Raw genomic sequence first — 19579 nt, forward strand, 5'->3', positions numbered from 1 at the left:
GGGAAAAAAGCAAATCACAAAAACAGTTTGGTATCATCCTCGTTAAGAACAAATTCGTAAGTATATAATAATAGGTATGGACAGAGATGCATGAGGTTTTAAAAGGGGCTTGCTTCTGGGAAAGGAATGGGCTAAGAAGAAAGCCTTTCAGAAGAGAGCAGAGAAGAGGCTTTCACTTTTCTGTAGACATATGCAACATTTAGATCTTAAAATTTTTTATTTTTAAAAATCAGCAGCTAAAAATTTTTAATGTAATACTTTTAGGATTTTAAGAAAGTGCTCTCCTGGCACATCAGCTAGGCTGCTTACTGCCTAGTTGCAAACCTGCCAGAAAACCTTGGAACCTGTACCTTCTCTCATCTGAATTGTTCCAACAGTGCCTTCTCTGTGAACTTGTCTATGAGAAGTTCCAGTACGTCGCTCTTTAAATGTTGCTTCTTGGTCTTTCTCAGAAACCAGTATAATTTATAAGATCAATAGAAATTTATATCAGGGACCCTTTAAAAGAGTTCTTTCTGATTTGTCTCCTGTCCCTTAGTTACCTACCCTCTGTAGTGAATTATTCACCCTGATGCCTGCAGTAACGGGAATGGCATTACTTCAACTCTTTGCTGGTTTAGAATGTGCTCACTTTTAAAAAGCTATTTCCAGCTGAGTCCTTGCATCATGCTCCTACATATATTTCAGTAATGTTCATTTAAGTACAGCCTCCAAATTTTGAAGGCAGCCTGACTGTTTTGGGAGTTCCAGGAGCATTTGTAATTTTACTTGGCTCAGCCATTGCTGGCTTGGCGTCTGGAGAGAGATAATGTCTGTTGCTTCTCCTCTCTCTCCTCCCATCCCATCTTATCCTATCCTATCCCTCCTCTGTCTCTCACCCTCTCTATATAGATTAGAATTAGATTAGATATATGTAAAGACTTTCTATCCATCTATCTCTTTTATCCTCAGTTTTCCCCGCTATGAACAGTAATTAAACTGGGCAAATGTTTTAAAAGAATTTGCTGCAAATCTGTCCAAAATAATAGAAGTAACTTTTCTCTTCTAATCCCACCAAACTATACATTTTATTTATTCCTGAGCCGTTGCTCTATAAAGGAAGATTTAATTGTAAATAGCCAATGTTGAGTAGAGACTATACATTAGTCTCTATTCCTTATGTGTCCATTTGCATCCTTATGGGTCCTAGTTTCCAGGTCTCGGCATAATTTTTTTTACTTTTATACTACCAGCATTGTGTCAGCCTCCTACTTCCAAATCTTTACTTCTTTCTAGACCTAACCAAATTTTTCTCAGCTTAATGAAGAGCTGTTTCTATCATTAGGGGTTTTTTTTTGGTTTCGTTTTTGGGTTTTGATGATGATAAACATATGTGGGATAAGAATGGCCATCCACGAATTTTGGGAGGACAGGGACTGTGTCTTGCTCTCCCAATGCCAGCATGGTGGGTGACACAAGGTGCTTGGTATTTCCAGACAAAGATAATTGGTACATCCTTATTCTTTGTAGCAGACTTGTATAACAAACTGATCATTGTCAAAATGTAACTTTGTGAAATATATATTTGCCTTTCTCAAAACAGTCTTGCTCACATAACAGAAAAATTTTGTAACTACTTGTATGATTTCTCTAAATTCTTGAGAGAGCCTCCAGTGGGAAACCTGCAGCTTGGATAATTTGGAACACGCTATCTATCTTTTTATTCTTCTTGATATTAAATGAATGCTATCACATTTGTATCATAACTTTTTTAACAACAAATATCTAAATAGATATTTTATTTGAAACATATTACATTTTTTCACACATGTATATTAAGAAAGACAATTCATTTTCTTATCCACAAAAGGAGCCCTTGAAACAACTGTACACATTCTTCTAAGGTATTTTGTATAGATAGAACCACACGTGGTTTTTTAAGTAATCAGTGGCAATTTCTGTGGATTATTAGGATACAGTTTAGCAATCAACTTTATAATATGATAGAAAAGAATTATTAATTGTTAATTTTCTTATGCAGAGATACTTTTTTGTGTCGGAAACCTGTAAAAATAACCAGAGATGATTCCTCATTCTAATCCTAATGTCTACAAAATCATACTGGGAAAGTTTGAGTAATTGAGTTGCCAAGAATCTTTGATTCATTTTCCTTGTCGTTTCTCTTTTTCTTCTAGAAGTGCTGCTAGATGACCAGGATTCCCTGTAATTGATAATGTTGGAGATCAACTCAGCAACTTTTTTCAGCATTCAATTGTTAAAAACAAATAGGATGCAAGTTCCTCAACTGCAGATTATGAAAACCATACTTGGAAAACTGAAAACTATCTAAATGATTGTCTTTGGTTGGGCCGTGTTCTTAGCAAGCAGAAGCCTTGGCCAGGGTCTGCTATTGACTCTCGAGGAGCACATAGCCCACTTCCTGGGCACTCGAGGTGCCACTGCTGCCATGGGTAACTCCTGTATCTGCCGAGATGACAGTGGAGCAGAAGATAGTGTTGACATCCAGCAGCAACAGGCTGAGAACAGTGCAGTACCCACTGCTGACATGAGGAGCCAACCCCGGGACCCTGTTCGGCCACCAAGGAGGGGCCGAGGACCACATGAGCCAAGGAGAAAGAAACAAAATGTAGATGGGCTAGTGCTGGACACACTGGCAGTCATACGGACTCTTGTAGATAAGTAAGTACCTGACAGTCACCTGTGTAAGGAAAAGTGTTCTTCCAAGAACCACAACTTTTGGACTCCTTCAGTTCGTAGGATATGCTTGCCAAGCCTTTTGCTCATAGGGCAAGGGAGAATACTTTATTTCGTCTCTGATGACAGACTAAATTATAAGGTTTAATGTTTTACTGCTCCTGTCTGGAAATGTCTAAACATTTCTGTAGCATAAAACACTAATCCAATCTGTGGTCTTTTAGAGAATATAGTAATGGTTGAGTTTGCGTTGCAGGCTACAATAGGAAACGGTTTCATGAAGACTCACTCTTATCTTGCTAGCCTATCTGCTCCACTGACCAGAGATTCAAGATGACTTGTCTTACCAAGAGCCCGGCTGCACGCAACTTGCGTTGGCAACACGAGAACATAGAACTAGTGGTGTTTTCATCCTCCCTCTTTTATCTCTCTTATTTGGCCCTCTTAGATCCACTTGGGAAACTTGTAAATTGAAACTTCAGGGCACACCTGTACCTGTTGTGTTTTTATCCTCCACTTTGTCTAATTCTTAAGTACAAAATCCCAGATTGAATAACAGTGAAATTAAAAGGCATTGTTCAAACTGAAAAAAATATTTAAACTTAACTGTATAGTTCAATAGTTAGGAGCATGATGGACCAAGGTTCAAATTCTGGCCCAGCCCCATAATTAACTACATGACACTGGATAAATTACTTCTCTGAGCCTCAGATTTCTCATCTCTAATAGGGGAATAATATTTTTCTTACAGAGATTATCATGAGATAATACATATAAAGCATTTACTATAGTGCCTTATAACAGTTGCTCAATAGATGATAATGATTTTACAAGTTATACCTGGGTTCTTTTTGTTTCAGGCTCTGATAGTAAATTTAAGTATCTAAATATTTGATAATCAACATATAAAAACCCAGTTTTGTTTAGCATTAAGCAAAGTATACCTGTGCATATTACTCTGAGGTGATTTTTTTCCCTCATAGAAATAAATCTGTTTTGCACATCTTTTTCTCTGTAGAAGATGCTGGGGAAAGTGGTTCTTAGAAATATTCTTCATAACGAATTTGAGAGGCCTTACTAAGTTTATTAAAACCAGCCTTTATAGTAGTACTGGTATCTGAATTAATTTAATGTAACCATAATATATTTGTAGGTAATACCTAGTGAATATAAATCTGTGCCATTTACATTCCCCAAACTCAAGCAAAGGGCTAGAAACTGTTATATAAGTTTCTTCATGGTGATATTTAAAACGTACTATAAAACTGTAATGAAAAGTTGTCTTTCCCAAGTAAGGAAGTAAACCACAGTGTTATTTAAGCCTTCTGGAAAAACGGGTACAGAATACACTTGGCCATATTTTTTTAAAAAGTGATTCAGAGAGTGTGGGGCAAGGTAGGAGGTTTATTTACAAGCTTTAGGAAAATATTACAAATTACAAGTGAATTTGTTGATAAAGCACATAATTCACTTACATGAGGCAGTTGGTGTACATCTGAATAATAAGGCAACTTTCACCTTAAACCTGTTGGTACTGAATTATAACTCTTCTGAGAATGGAAGAATTAGACAGATGTAAAGCAAATGTGAAGGGACATGTTGGAGAATATAATGGCAAAACAGTTCAGACAGTTTATAAACATAGTTAACATAGCTTGTTTTTTAGAAACTAAAAAAGAATTTCATAACCCATAAAGTTTATAAGGCTGTTGAAACTAAATATAACAGATAGATGGGCTTAGTAAAGCTATACCTAAAACAATGTATGCGGTTATAAAATCTGAATTTATTGTTCTCTCTCAGTGTTACTTACGAAAGGGTGTCATTGATCTGAAAGGAGAGCACAGCCCCTAATGTCATAGTGAGAGAGTTGCCACAGGAAGTACACTTTAAATACACTTACTCTAAAAACATTTTGAAGTTCTATTTGCATCTTTTTCGGTAGTGACTTTACCCTCAGATCGTTGACGTTGTTAACGTTATTTACTCTCGTGCGCTTTGGGACTGTAACTTGCGACTCCTCTTGGTGGAAATTTTTTTCCCCACTTGTGTTTGTGTGTTTTCTGTCTCTCTCTGTCATTCATGTTTTCTCTCTCTCCCTATCTGATCTTTCACTTTTGTTGTTTCCATCTGGGTCCCAGGAACCTTCAGGTGATGACTGAACCTAAAATTGATGGTTGTGCGTTCCCATCCCACTGTAAGAAGCCCAGACCCTGCAGCACGGCTTTCTCTGCCTTGTTTTTGTCACTAGAGACTTACAGCTTTGTACCAGTGGTAGCTCAGATTATCATTCATAACTTTTTCAACTCCTTTCACTGAGAGGGGAACCCTGTCCCAGCTTCACTTGCACGAGTTGGGTTTCGGTCCCCATTACCTACCTTGCAGTCATAGAGCTCCTGGTCACCTCTGTTGGTTCCTGACCCAGAGCCTGGTAGTCCTATGGCTTTAGCACTCACCTTCTACCAGAAATTTCTGCTGTTTCTGTTCCTCAAAACAGTTTATCATTTTTTCAGTGTAGGGATGTGTTTGTCCTTTAAGCGTATCTAAAGAGAATCAAGGTGCTCGTATTCCTTATTGGGTGCTGACCTTGTCATACTTTTGTTATGTTTCTCTTCTTTCCTGATTTTATCATCTTTACCACCCACCTCCAAATATCAGTGGGTAAACCATTCTAGTGAGTGTAAGTTATGTTCTTCCAATCTGCCTGCCATATGTTTGTTTATGTCTGTATATAAGTTTATATGTAGTGTTTTTTGTTAGTTTCAGAATTTACGTAACCGATATAGTTATATAAATCTCTGTTTTTAACTTCTCTGAACATCACGTTTGAAACCTATATTGCTATATCTGAAGCTTCAACTCCTCTGACGTCTGTAAAGTGTTCCTTTGTATACTTGAAGGTACTATATTTTGTTATCCTATAATCTGCTGATGGTCGCTTAGGTGACTTCTACATTTTCGTTCCTACAGTTAGCACTGCAGCAAGTAGCCTCGTATGCGTCTATTCTGTGTCATAGTTTCTCTAGCATTGTTGAGTGTGTGCATACTTAATCTCATTATTGCCAGATTGCTCTCCAGAAATGTTCGTATCTATCCATTACATTGTTCAAAATAATTCTTTTAAATAAGAATTTCCCTTTATTATGAAAAGACACAGGATGTGAATAACCAGTACTTAATGAGTACCTGAAATGAACTTAGCAATTCCCATATCACAAGGTTATTCTGAGGATTAAACGATTGAAGAGACTAGTTTTACATTTTTTTCATAGTAAAACAGCCACAATATATAAACAAATAAATGGTGATACTATTCCTTAAATAGTTAGATTTAGCATTGTTTGCTGGAAAATATTTCATTTATTATTGAAATTTTCTAAAGCACTTAGGATTCCCGGGGTCACAGTTTGAAAACCCACCAAATTAAGGTATTTCGTGCTGTTTTAGAAGCGTCTAGAATATTAAATAGCTCCTTAAGTTTGGTTTCTTTTTCTTCTAACACCATATTTTGAAGTTTAAGCATAAAATGTTATTTCCCAGAAGAACACTTAAAAATAGAGATGTTTATGTAGGCCCTTGTTTCCATAAATCCTCAGCCGGGATCATTATCTCCCTTCTGCGCATTTCTTTGAGGTAAATATGAGGAAGGTGATGTTGACCTCCTTGGCATTGGGCCTCTAGAGGTAAAGGTGAATGTAGGCTTTGGTCTCCAGTTTTACCTCAGGCCACATGGTGGTCCTTTCGTGTGCCCTTCTGCCCGTTTTATTTGTGGGCATCATAGACACTGACCTTGGAAACGAGCACATGTGGTATGCAGTTGTCCTTGCAGATTATAGCTCTGGTGGTCTCTTCCACCTCTTTCTCTGCATTCATCTGTGTTCATTTTTTATTTCTCTTTCTACCCCAATATTTTCAGTGTAAACTTTTTTTTTTGTAATTGTCATTTCTTGGTTCCTCAAATTTGATATCTCGATTGCTTGTTTTTCAGTGATCAGGAACCTCCATATTCGATGATTACATTGCACGAAATGGCAGAAACAGGTATTTTTAAAGTTTTTAAAAAATACTTCCAGATGAAGTAATAACTATAAAGAAATGTAGCCACTTTTTTAAATAAAAGATTTCAAAAGTACTTAATATACACAACAAAGAAAAAATCCCTTAGTGTGTGGAAATTTTCCTATACAAGGGTAATAATTAATAAGCACTATATATTGCATCCTGAATATGTAGCTGCACCTCTCAGTAATGGTTTTATCTCACTGAAATTATTACAAGAAAAATTTTTTGGTGTTGATAGATCTTTGATCATAACTCTTCTAGAATGAAGATAATTTTTGTCCTTCAGTTTCCTAAGTGTCATTCTGAACATAAAGCCAACTGCTTCAGATACTTAATCTTCTCAGTTAACTCCTATGCCATATGTAAAATGCTGAAAACTATTTTAAATCATATTTTGAGAACCCAGAACCATAGCTTGAATTTTCTCTAAGATGCCCAGAAATCACCAGACTCCTGTGAGTTAGGATTCTTTGACTCTACCATGATGAGTAGCAACTGATGACTATGTCCATGCCAGATATTAGCTGCTTAAAATCTACAGGATGAAAGCCAAAAGGGTTTCTATTTTAATGTAAAGTCATTTTGTGTTGTAAGTTATATATTTTTACATTTTTAAAAATGGCTCATCGTATAATCTTCTCGACTTGCTCTTAGATGAAGGATGGTTGGATGTTGTCCAGTCTTTAATTAGAGTTATTCCATTAGAAGATCCTTTGGGACCAGCTGTTATAACATTGTTATTAGATGAATGTCCATTGCCCACTAAAGTAAGTTAATTCTTTTATGAAACTGTCATCTATGCTTAAATATAGGATGAATCAAATACAGGATTATTTGATATTAATGCATTTCTTCTTCATACCTTTGGGTACTGTTTTATTTAATATTAATTTCATTATGTAAATTTGGTTTTTTATTACTAATGAAATGCTACATCCTCCTATCAGTAGCTTACTATAAAGTTTTAGTTTAAAATTTTTTGTGTTAAAAATTGAAGTATTTGTATCTGAAATGCAATCTTTGTTTGGAAACTAGAGGAGAATGTTAAGTTGCTAAGCTGGTTTTATTACCTTTCTTTGAATAATTTCCTCATAACAGAAAATTTTAAAACATTTTCTATTAAGAAAAACTATTATGCTGAAAGCCCTTTCGATTCTTACTCAAACATTAAAGATTAGTATAACCTTTATTATCCCTTACATAGAACAAAAGTATCAATATTTTCATTGCTTTAAGTCCATATATTCAATGGAATCCTTTTTTTTTTACAATTTTGGATTCTGGCATCTTTCATTAGTTTACACCTCAGACAGTTAGGTCCAAAATGGAAAAACATTATGTACAGAAGGAAAAAGTCTTGGCCTAGTCACTGATAAATATACCTTTGCCTAGGCTTACACACGGTTTCTGTTATAATTTGCCTCAAAACTGGTGAGATTTGTTCTTGCTTCGTAAAATATCATTTTTGAAGGTAACTTTTTACTTCAACATCACTAGACCGTATTGTTATAAATTATAGTGGCCTTTGGGTAGATTTAGTCTACCCAAATGATATAATGATTTAAGAATATATAGCATATGTTTGACACAACTGGTGCATTTTGAGTCAAATGGAATCTAGGAATTCATGTAAGAAAACTTTCAGGTTGATCAAATAATATTTCCCATCAATAATGGTATTATTGGGTACATTATATCATTTTCGTATGGTTATTCTGAGTCAATTTAACACATATTGCTTTTGTCTGAAAGAATTACCTTGGGGAAAAACCTAAGTAGTGTATTTATCAAATACACTTACTCATTTCTGTTTTTAGGATGCACTCCAGAAATTGACAGAAATTCTCAATTTAAATGGAGAAGTAGCTTGCCAGGACTCAGGTCATCCTGCCAAACACAGGAACACATCTGCTGTCCTGGGCTGCTTGGCTGAGAAGCTAGCAGGTAACTCTGGGAGGCGTCACCAAGGAGGATCTTAAGTCGGACACTAAGGGGGAGATTACGCTGTAGGTCTTTTGTCAAACCTGCTATACCAGAAAGAACCGTCTCCCTCCACCCCCCCACCCCCCAAAATGAGCGACAGGTATAACAGGAAAAAAATTATTCAGAGGCCGCAGAAATAAATGTAATCTAATCGAGCTTTGAGCATTTTCAGAGGGAAACTTAAAAGGAAAAGTTTTACTTATTTGCTTTAAAATTAAGAATCAGAGAAAAGGCTAAACTCAGTATAACAAATAAGATTATGTATGTATGTATATAGCATACATATAGGCGCACACACCTTAAAACTCTTAACTAGGTAATAGAAACATACAAGGTAGGGGAAGAGAAAAAGGAACTTTAAATTGGAGCAATTCCTGAGAAGAGAAGTAGTTATTTAACTTGTTTATGAATATTACCCATTTTAGGATAGTTCACATTAAAGTACCGGCGAGTAACTCAGCTAGTTATGTCATGTATGGTGGAAGAAACAGTGGATTAGAAATCAACATGTGGGCGCGGTTCGGACGCTGCCGTGTGCTCCCCAAGTGCCCTGGAGTAGTAAGTCGCTTCACTCCAGGGCTCAGCTGCTCTACTGTGAAATGGGGATAGTATTATTCCCTACCTCAGAGGCTTGATAAGATAATATGTAGGAGACTACTTTGTAAAAGAGTTCTGTCGAAACAATTTTATTATTAGTTACTAATTAAAAATAATGTGACACATTTAATTATATCCGGTGTTTGTTGTATTCGTCTAGGTCCTGCAAGTATAGGTTTACTTAGCCCAGGAATACTGGAATATTTGCTACAGTGTCTGGTAAGTGAGACATCAAAGCTAGTTATTCTTAGTCATCTAGAATTGTTCATTTTTGTAAAATTGCCAGCTTAGCCACTATGACAGAGAATGGAATCAGTTATAAATTTTATTTGCAGGTATTTCCTGAGTGTTTGTTCCCTCCTGTGTGTTAAAAAAAAAAAAAAAAAAAAATGAGGGTGGGATAGGAATTTATTACAAGCAAAAACAGCAGCTGTATTGGTCTGGTTTTAAATTTAGTTATAAGATAGCAGCTACGATTGGCTTTTTTGTGTGTGTCCTTAGAGTCTGCCAAATGGTAGTAAGGACCTCCCCAGTGGAAACAAAATTACATGGCATTCCAAGCCAGGAAACCATCAGGTCAGATTCCCGGTGTCTGTAAAGCTCTAACCCTCCCTCCCTCCTCCTTCGTTGCTGCTCTTAAAACTGTTGAAGATTTGATATATTGTCTGTGAAGCTTGTGGTTTGCTGTGGCTATGTTGTCAGATCTCTCACATTGTTGGACTACACAATCTTGACTGGTCTGTATTTTTTAAAGTTATTTTTGCAGGCCTAGTGAGCATTGGACTTTTTCAAAATCTGAAAGACCTTATTTTTCAGTACTTATATGATGTGTACTTCAAACATTTAACACTATGTTACAAAGCATTCTGGGGTACAGAAGTAGTATAACAGTCTTTTGCCCTCAAGAAGTTTCCTGATTAGTTGCGGAAATGGAACTACTCAGACATGACAGCCTCCATTTTATGACAGGATGTGATCAGGGGCACAGTCCTTCAGACTGAGAGCCGTGAGAGTTCTGAGAAGGTGATGGGGAGGTACAAGGTATAGGTGGTGAGAGCTGGGTGAGTGGGAGGTGGGAGGTATGGGTGGTGAGAGCTGGGAGAGTCATAAAAGATTTCTTGAAGGTGGAACCTCAGCTGTGTCACACCATAAGATTAGGATTTGATTGTGCTCGCAGGAGGAAAAGATGGGTTTCTTAGCTAAGGGCATATCACTGGCAGAAGCTCAGAAATAGACATGACCTTGTTCCTGGCGTATTACAGAGAATTGTCTGATCAGAAGATAGTGTTCAGAGACAGGAGGAGAGGGCTCAGGGCGTGAAAAGCCAGACAGTGGGATCGAGAATGGATATGGCAAGAATCAGGGTGCTTGCTGAACAGGCTTTGCTGCGGGGAGGATGGTGGTTATGTGAGCTTTGCAGAGCTTAGTTGGGCACCGGGGAAGTGAATGGAATCGTCTGATGACGTAGAGCTCCTTTGCAGGCTCCTAACGTAGCTGTGCGAAAGGGTGGCTGTGGGAAGATGTGATGTTAAGCAGATCTTTCTTTAAATGTAAACACATGTGACACGAACTTAAATGTGACTGAAAGAGCTCACTTGCTTTCTCCCATCTACCATCAGCATTTATGGACTTCCTTTCAGAGAACAGATTAAAAACTAAGCCATTAGTTGTTAATTGCATTATTTTGGAACACTTGATGAATACTTCCTTTTAGGGTTCTGAATAAAAAGTCATTTTTTGCTACAATTCTAGGTTTCTGTTTGGCTTGCTTCAGTGAATGTAAGAATCAGCGTTATTTAACCAAGCCCTAATATAAATGTTACTAAGTAAAATAACAGTGTATTTAACAGGATACTTTTGAAATTTCCACATCTATAAATGAGCCCAATAACCTCAAGAAAATAACATAAGATTTGAAGAGACTCTATCTTGGTTCTTCATTACTAACAATATAAGCAGGTGGATAATCGAGACTTGCATGAGTAAAACTTTTCTGACTGCTCCAACAAAAACCTAGCACATGTATTGGGTAAGAAGAGGAAGTTGATAACTTGCCGCCTCTGCAGGGGAATGATGTTTTTGTTTTTTGTTTTTTTATCTTTTGTTGTCTTTCAGAAGTTACAGTCCCACCCCACAGTCATGCTTTTTGCACTTATCGCACTGGAAAAGTTTGCACAGACAAGTAGGTATAGTGACTTCTTGCACTAATGATCTTATGTATCGGTTGTTAAAAATCTTATTTTTCTTAGTTACTGGATGAGTTTACGCTTTGAACCCCATCAGACATGCATACATTCCGTTTTTGTCTGTGTAGACAACTCAAGGCCAGTGAGATGCAACAGGGACAAAGGCAAGAGTTTGCTCACCTAAGAATCAAAACTCGGTGACAGTGATTATCCACTTTTTATAGCTAAAAATTTAGTGATGAGGTTGCTACTATCTAGAAAATATCAGAGCTCTTGGGCTCTGTCCTTATTCTAGTTTCCAAGTTCTCCAATTGCCTCTCCTCACTCTTTCCCACCACTAATCCGCCCAGCAAAGCATCCTACTCTTTCATTGTTAATTCAAGGTTTATGTCTCTCCAAACAGGTGAAAATAAATTGACTATCTCTGAATCCAGTATTAGTGACCGGCTTGTCATGTTGGAGTCCTGGGCTGACGATCCTGATTATCTGAAACGTCAAGTTGGTTTCTGTGCCCAGTGGAGCTTAGACAATCTCTGTACGTAGGACTTGTCTTTTATTAAAATGCCGATTTCCATTCCCAAACCCATTTCTTCCACAGGATCACTGGTCAGTTTGTAATAGTGAGTGAGTCTTTCCTTATAAGGTCCTCTACTGGTACATTGACTGTATTCTAGCAGAAAAGCCTTCTGGGGACCCTTCAAACAAGAATTACAGGGAATGCTTCTAATTCTAGCACTGTCCTATTCAAAAGCGCTTACTGGTTTCCTATTTCCTGTGGCATCAAGGCCATTGATCAGATGGCAGGCACTGTCTAATCAGCTCTTGCCAACTCAAACTATCCTCACTGTCCTACGAGCAGGTCCCAAGCATTCCTACCTCCGGGCCTGGTCCCCTCATTTGGAATTCCCTCTTTTTACTCTTCTCCATGTCCCAACTTTGCTCTTCAAAACTCAAGTCACATCTTGCCTATGCAGCAAGGGTCGCTCCTGATGTTTTTCTTTCTCTCCTCCTAGGAGCACTAGAACTAAAACCATACTGCCGCGCTTCGTACCTCCACATCTGTAGTTAGCACAACGCTAAATTAAAGCTCAGGTTGACCTGTAACCCCCTGCTCCTGCGGCCACATTGTGGGGAGTGGCTTAGGGCACAGCCTGTGTAGTGCCAGTTAAAGAATAATTCTGAAAAAGTACGGTTCAGATTTCGTTGCATGTATAATATAAGCAGACATCTTTTTATTGTGTTTTATTGCGATACTGCTTTATTGCGCTTCGGAGATGCTGCATGTTTTACAAATTAAAGATAGATAAGGCCTTTTACCAGCAAAAAGATTATGACTCACAAAAGAATCAGATGATGGATAGCATTTTTTAGCAATAAAGTATTTTTTAATTAAGGTGTGTACATTGGTTTTTTAGACATAATACTGTTGTACACGTAATAGACTACATTATAGTGTAAGCATAACTTTAAAATGCACTGGGAAGCCATAAAATCCGCTTCGTTGAGGTGGTCTGGAACCAAACCCACAGTATCTCCGAGGTCTGCCTGTCACGAAAGCACGAACGTCGCATAGCCTGGTCAATCTCGTGGGAGTGTAGCAGCAAAGCCAGCGTCAGAGGTCTCCCTCCCAGGTGTGCCATGTAGGAGCGTCGCCACTCTAGTGAGGAGGGCAGCTAGTCATGACACTAGCTTTTTTTCACAGCAGCCTGTCTTAGAAACATGACCACTTTTTCTCTTGCAGTTTTAAAAGAAGGTAGGCAGCTGACCTATGAGAAAGTGGACTTGAACAGCATTAGGGCCATGCTGAATAGCAACGATGTCAGCGAGTACCTGAAGATCTCACCGCATGGCTTGGAGGTAAAGCTTCTACAGCTGGTCCGTTGGGAGTGAGGGGGGAATCTTGTTCTCATTTTCATGCCCTGGTTCTGAACAAAAGCAATTTCTTACAGAGTAGATGGAATCTTATTTCATATCGAAATGTGGTTAGAGGCAGGAGAGAGGGTATGCAGGATGTTATTTACTCTTTTATATCCCACATAATGCTGGACATACAGGAAGCACGATAATATTTACTGAATTTTTGGTTTAAATATGTCTGTTTTTAAGCTCTGCCATTTTATTCAGCTAAAGCTACAGAGACTAGTATTTCTAAAAGAGACCCTTTTTTTTTTTTAAGCCCTTCATAGCAAGTTGTATTCAGTCTAGCGCTTTCCCTCCTCCCTGTATCTTGGAAATACTGCTGGTTTTGTGGTGAAGGTTGATGAGAGAGCTGCATATGTGCAGGAAGGTACCACAAGGCACTAGACATGTCAAGATTAGAGAACTGTTCGAAGAAGGGCTGCAAACAGCTCTTTGATCTTACATATTGCCAAATGCTTGATGTAGTTTTCTGCTTTCAGTTATTTTTAGGTGCTTTATCGTATACCCTTCAATATCCTTGTCTCACTCCATCATAACGAGTACAGGTTAAGGCAATGTTCATGTATTTGTAAAAGGCTCTACTTTGAAAGCAAAGCTCTATAAGTATTTAAAAATGAAGCCAGTAACCGTCACTGATTCTTTCTGCAGCCATCTTTGAGGTCTTCCAATCCTGTTAGAACTCCCTGCAAATAAAACTATAAAATAGAGTGCGCTTCATCCAGTTTCGCCCTTTTGTCACTGAGGGTGCACAGGGAAGGAAACAGTAGTCCACCGGAGGCTATAACAAGGACGAATCCACCAGCCTTCCGAGCAGCCCGTTACTTTGGTGGTCGTCAGGCGTTGATGGTGGACTCTCATGCCTTTTGGTTTTGCCAGGCTCGCTGTGATGCCTCCTCTTTTGAAAGCGTGCGTTGCACCTTCTGTGTGGATGCTGGGGTGTGGTACTACGAAGTCACAGTGGTCACTTCTGGCGTCATGCAGATTGGCTGGGCCACACGAGACAGCAAGTTTCTCAATCACGTGAGTACTCTGGAGAACTGGGCCAATGAGGGCAGGGCAGTTTTTTGGCGAGTGAGTGGAGGGTACTTATTTTTCAGATAGATTTACATAATAATCATTTCTTGAGATGAACCACATGGTTCCACATCCCTAACAGTGGCTTGCTAAACTGATGCAGACCTAGAAAACACAAGTGAAATTGCCCCTCAGCCTTTTTCCCCTCGAGTTTTAAGTTCACATTAATTTTCCACTTAGAGGTTGGATGTGTCTTTGTAGGCTTTGCTCCAGCCCCAGCCACGTCTTTGGCTCAGTTCTTATTTTGAAGCCAGTGATCATTTTTACCTCGCATTTAAGCTTTAAGAGCTTTGTAGGAATTCTCTTCCTTTTATTAAATGTGAAATGTGGGCTTGACTTCTCTTAGTTGATTTTTACCTTATAATTAGTAGTAACATTTGTTTTCGATATCTAGTATCTTTCTTCTGTTACAGAAAGCGGTAATATAGAAAGGAAGATAAATCCACTAGAGAAAGCAGGATTGGGCTACCACTACTTGAATGTGAGAGATTGGGGCTCCTCCCTTTCCTCCAGGTGTTGATTTCTTGCCACTTTATACCCATCTAATGCCTGGCCCAGCTGGCTTTCTTCTGTTGTTCAGATTATAAGCTATTGAGAATTAATCCAGTTTTGATCAGGACTATTTTGTGGACATATGATTTATTTTTACCCTTTGGACTGGGAAAAGCCCCTTGGATTATTTCATTAACCTAAATAAGTTTCCCATCCCATATGCAGGGTCCTAGGATGGATTTTAGAAGTGATCCAACAAAATCAAACTAAATTTCTTTGCCATAAGTATAGTTTTGGAAGAGCCCTTTCAGAAAGACTGTATAGCATCCCAGAATCGTTCATGGCATTTTACTAAGCTCCTTGCTGGAGAGAGGTAAATTGGAGGAAGAAGACTGGTAGAGAGGTCAGGTCCGGCTCCTGTCCATGATGGAGAAACCAGACTCCCGTCTCCTATTGCTTTTGTTGGGAATCTTCCCTGATACAGGGCCTTCTAGTCAGCCCGGCCTCATTTAAAAGCTGGAAGTGTGGGCTTTATTGTGGCTCCACATAGTCAGAAGTAAGCGGGTCTGGAGAACAATGCCAGTTAGTCTCTTAGTTCCCAACATGGGCACTGATTTAAAGCAGATAGTACCAATTACACTCACAGACTGCCCCCAAATGATGTCTTAAAGATGATTTTTTTAGGACTTTAAAAAAAAAAAATCTTAATTTCCAGAGCACCTTCATTTCAGTCTATCATGTGATTCTCACAACCATTTTTACTGTCATAATTTGCATTTCACAGATGAGAAAACTGAGTCAAAGTAGGACATAAAGAAACTAGCACAAAAATTCAGTCACTTTCTATTCTACAATAGTTGTTTTCTTTGCATTTGAAAATGGTGAGAATCTGAGAGAACTAGCTGATCTCGTAACAGAAAAATTGTTCCAGAATTAGAAGAAATAGAGATTCCTCTGGTAAGGAAGCCTTGATATAAAGTTTGTCTCTCCTGATTTGGCAGCAATAAGTCTAGGTGTGTATATCTGAGACTGAATTTTTTTAAATCACCAATGAAGCTAGCTCATTTTATCTGGTGGATGAAGATTATTTCTGCCATGTAGTTGCAGAAACTTTAGCTCTTCAAATTAAGAGGCATAAAATGCTGCTTTACCCTCTAAATTGCTTGATACTTGATAGATTGTTAATTTCGTTCTTTAAAAAACAAAAAACATTTTTCCCTGATCCAAGTCGACTGGCCAATTCCCTGTTAGAAATTGGTAAAATCTAATGTATCTTTTCTCAGATGTAGGGTTTTAACGATATTGCCATACTTAGAACTTTGCTTCAAATAGACATTGTTCTGGTGATTCAGAACCATTTTGTCTGCACAGACAGGGTGTGGTTTTATGGAATAAGTCATTGCTAGGAAACACCCAGTTTCTAAAGATTTGAAATCTGTCCATAGTGCCTCTTATTTTCTCTTACCACTTAGCCTTCAGTTTTCAAAAGATGATCAAAGCATTGAGCTTGGAGATAGAGCATTAAAATTAAAACCTTGAGGATAGTTGTTCAGGTCACCTACAGAACAGTTTGTTGTGATATATATTTTTACAGGGGTTTGGAAGTAATGAGTCTCCAAGGGTGCGTTTCGACTTGTCTAAAATATCTTTTGCCTTTTCATGAACATCTACCATGTGACAGACCTTTCTCATACTCATCACTAATCTTTTTGAGAGTTTGGGAAGGTGGCATTCTCCCTTTTAAAGATGAAGGTATGAATTCAGAGTAATTAATTTAGAAACTTACCCAAAGTCACCCAGCCTCCAGGTGCTGGAGAAGAATTCAGACCCTGGTCAGGATAGCCCGAGCTCCTTCACCTGTTGAAGCCTCTTGCCTTAGATAAAATGACTCTTGGTAAGCAGAATAGGAATGACCTGGAAGCTTATCAGGGCCTCCCAGACCGTTGAGGGGTTTGGGAACTAGACAGGCTCCAAGGCAACGTCCAAGGCTGAGAGACAGGAATTACAGCAGCCAGTGTTTTGGGGGCCAGGACGCCAACACTGCTGCAAATCAGACCTAACCATCCTTCCACGTGGGGTCACTCACCACACCAGGTATGTGATGTGAGGGTCCAGTTGGCCAAGCCTAGGTCACCTCTTACCCCTCTTCCTCCAGAGCAGAACACTGTACCTTCATTACATTCCCCATAACAGAAAAGGGTTGAGGTGCTGGACAGCAGAAAAAAGGATGGCGTTTACCACATGTAGAAGGATTCAAAATATTCTCCAAATGACAAGCTATGAATAAACTTTCTTTGTTATTAGTAATGTTTCCATTACTAAAATATACATGACCGGAAACAGGCAGCTCAAGCTAACACCCTGTGCTCTCGTTTATCTGTCTCAGCCAAGGGAAACCATAGGTTTTGTCATGCTGGGAATGTTTTCAGGTTGAAGGAGAGTGTAGTGCACCTAGATTGCTCTCTGAGCTGTGAACTCAAAGTGCATCTCTGCTTGGCATAGGCACCTACTTCTTAGCCCGTGGAAGTTGATCTGTAGTAGTTAAAATGATTAGTTTCCCCTTTGTCCCACAATGCCACTCTTGTGAAATTTATCGAGGCATAGAAAACTTTGCATGGTGAAGTGTGTTCTTAACAACTTTTGGTGGCTAGTAATCTAGGAATTTCTTTCAAGTGTTCCGTCGAGGACTTTATAGGACATTAGAAAGTTCAATAGAAGTAATTGCTTGCCTTTTGCCTATGCCGTGACACCCATAAAATAAAAAACAAGTTTTTTTACTTCTTCAGGCTTTGAAAGGGGTAGATAGCAAGGTATTCTTTCTGGTAGACTGGTGAGTTTCTTCTCAGCCTAAAGGCAATTAGAATCAAGTTCATTTAACTCTTAAATAGTCTGAATAGTGCATTCAGAACAGCTAAGTCAGAAGCTTCAATTTGGAGAATACTCATCCAAATTCAGTATGTTACAGGTCAAGAATTTAATATATTGTAGCCGGAGTCAGAAATATGTTAGAGCCTTTTTTCAGTCTATCTCCTCACTGCATTTATCCTGTAGAATAAGCAGACCATCACCAGAACCTGAGATCTTACTTAGATTTGGCCTACATTTTCAATTCTTTTCTCCATTAGAATCGTTCACCCTTGACCCTTAAAGATAGCCATTGTCTGATTTGCATGCTTCCTGTATTTTATTTATAATTTTTATTATTATTTTTATAAGCACTCAAAATAATTTCTTAAGATTCCATCCACCTTTTTATTTTAATAATAAAATAATTGTGAGATAATTATAAGGCAGTAAGTGATAAGCTGTCAAGGACCTATATGTTGCTCAAATTGAGCTGATCTCAAAATAAGTATTAGCCGATTGTCCACTGTAGTCTTTCTCTTGCCTCCAGTTTTGAAATCTGTGAGCATGTGGGTGTTTTGAAGTCTACTACATGCAAGAAGGGTGTTTGTCCAGCAGCAGTGAAGTGGAAAGCACACCAGTCTGGGAATTAGATGATTCCAAGGTCCAAACTCGACTCTCTTAGTAATTTGTCTTTAGGCAAGCCAGTTGACCTCTCTGAGCCTTTATTTCCTCTTAAAATGGAGTGTAATGCCACCAGCCTCAAGGTGGTTAGTGAGAATTAAATGAAGTAACAAATGTGAAAATTGGTCATCTGTTCTAGGAACTAGGCCTCTAAGTCAGAATTTTATATCTTCTAAAAACCATAGGCTCTCCCTTCATCCGGAAAGCTTAGACTTCCAGCCACCCAGTTGATGGTTAAGAAAGACACACTCTCTTTTCTTAGAACACAGCAGGCCTTGCTAACCTCCTGGGCTCTGTCTCCCTTCAGGAAGGCTATGGCATTGGGGACGATGAATACTCCTGTGCATACGATGGCTGCCGGCAGCTAATTTGGTACAATGCTAGAAGTAAGCCTCACCTACACCCATGCTGGAAAGAAGGTATTCATTCCTCTCCATCAGAATTTATCGACTAGGTTAAGACATTAGGTTATTATGAAGCATCTATTATGTTAGGTCTTAAAACGTTTAAATGGAAGTATATGAAATGTGAAAAGGATTAGCCTTTGTATCCCCCTGCCATGGATGTGAATGGTATTCTCCTGGTAAATTCACCTCTGGTGCCTCTAGTGGAGCTCTTCCTTCAGCAAAAGCATCTCAGAATATAAAATTCTTAATTTAGTGGGAAGTGATCATCTTAAGGTTAATGTGAATTCTAATTTCCTCTCTGGGTATATGTTTTGAATCAAAGCAGCCATGGAGATTTTGAAGATAATGAAATTGTAATGCCAGTTAAATGAAGATGTTTTCAGAGACCAGATAACTGTGGAATAGGCACTATTCGGTGGCCACCTTCTGGGCACCTCTAGAGCAATTTTTAAGGATAACTTGAGCTCTTTCAGCCTCACACACATCTGCCTAGCCTTCATTCTTCAGACGTCAGGCTCAGGATGCTGAAGGGGGCACAGGCTACCAGAACTCTCAATCATGGCTCTCAGATTTCTTGCAGGAATATATATCTTAGCAACAGCACGATCTTTTTCTCCCTGTTCAGTTTTTGTTCTA

At 38.5% G+C, this 19579-nt stretch overlaps 1 protein-coding gene across 7 annotated transcripts in view; it reads left to right on the top strand.

The window, feature by feature from the left end:
* Positions 1-19579, top strand: part of RSPRY1 (ring finger and SPRY domain containing 1) — a 39313-nt gene that overhangs the window by 9195 nt on the left and 10539 nt on the right. For 5 of the 7 annotated variants that reach the window (XM_039880953.1, XM_039880950.1, XM_039880949.1 and 2 more), the window contains 11 exons: positions 2175-2679; positions 6683-6735; positions 7411-7523; positions 8574-8700; positions 9497-9555; positions 9838-9912; positions 11452-11518; positions 11926-12057; positions 13264-13379; positions 14319-14462; positions 18844-18955. In XM_039880953.1, the coding sequence (XP_039736887.1) occupies positions 2330-2679; positions 6683-6735; positions 7411-7523; positions 8574-8700; positions 9497-9555; positions 9838-9912; positions 11452-11518; positions 11926-12057; positions 13264-13379; positions 14319-14462; positions 18844-18955 (1348 nt within the window). In that variant the 5' untranslated portion in view covers positions 2175-2329. The remainder of the gene's footprint in view (positions 1-2174; positions 2680-6682; positions 6736-7410; positions 7524-8573; positions 8701-9496; positions 9556-9837; positions 9913-11451; positions 11519-11925; positions 12058-13263; positions 13380-14318; positions 14463-18843; positions 18956-19579) is intronic. The other 2 variants (XM_039880954.1, XM_039880955.1) reach the window with 1 other exon arrangement.

Source organism: Pteropus medius, unplaced genomic scaffold (genome assembly GCF_902729225.1).
Source record: "Pteropus medius unplaced genomic scaffold, Ma_sr-lr_union100, whole genome shotgun sequence".
In the NCBI taxonomy this organism is placed as follows: domain Eukaryota; kingdom Metazoa; phylum Chordata; class Mammalia; order Chiroptera; family Pteropodidae; genus Pteropus; species Pteropus medius.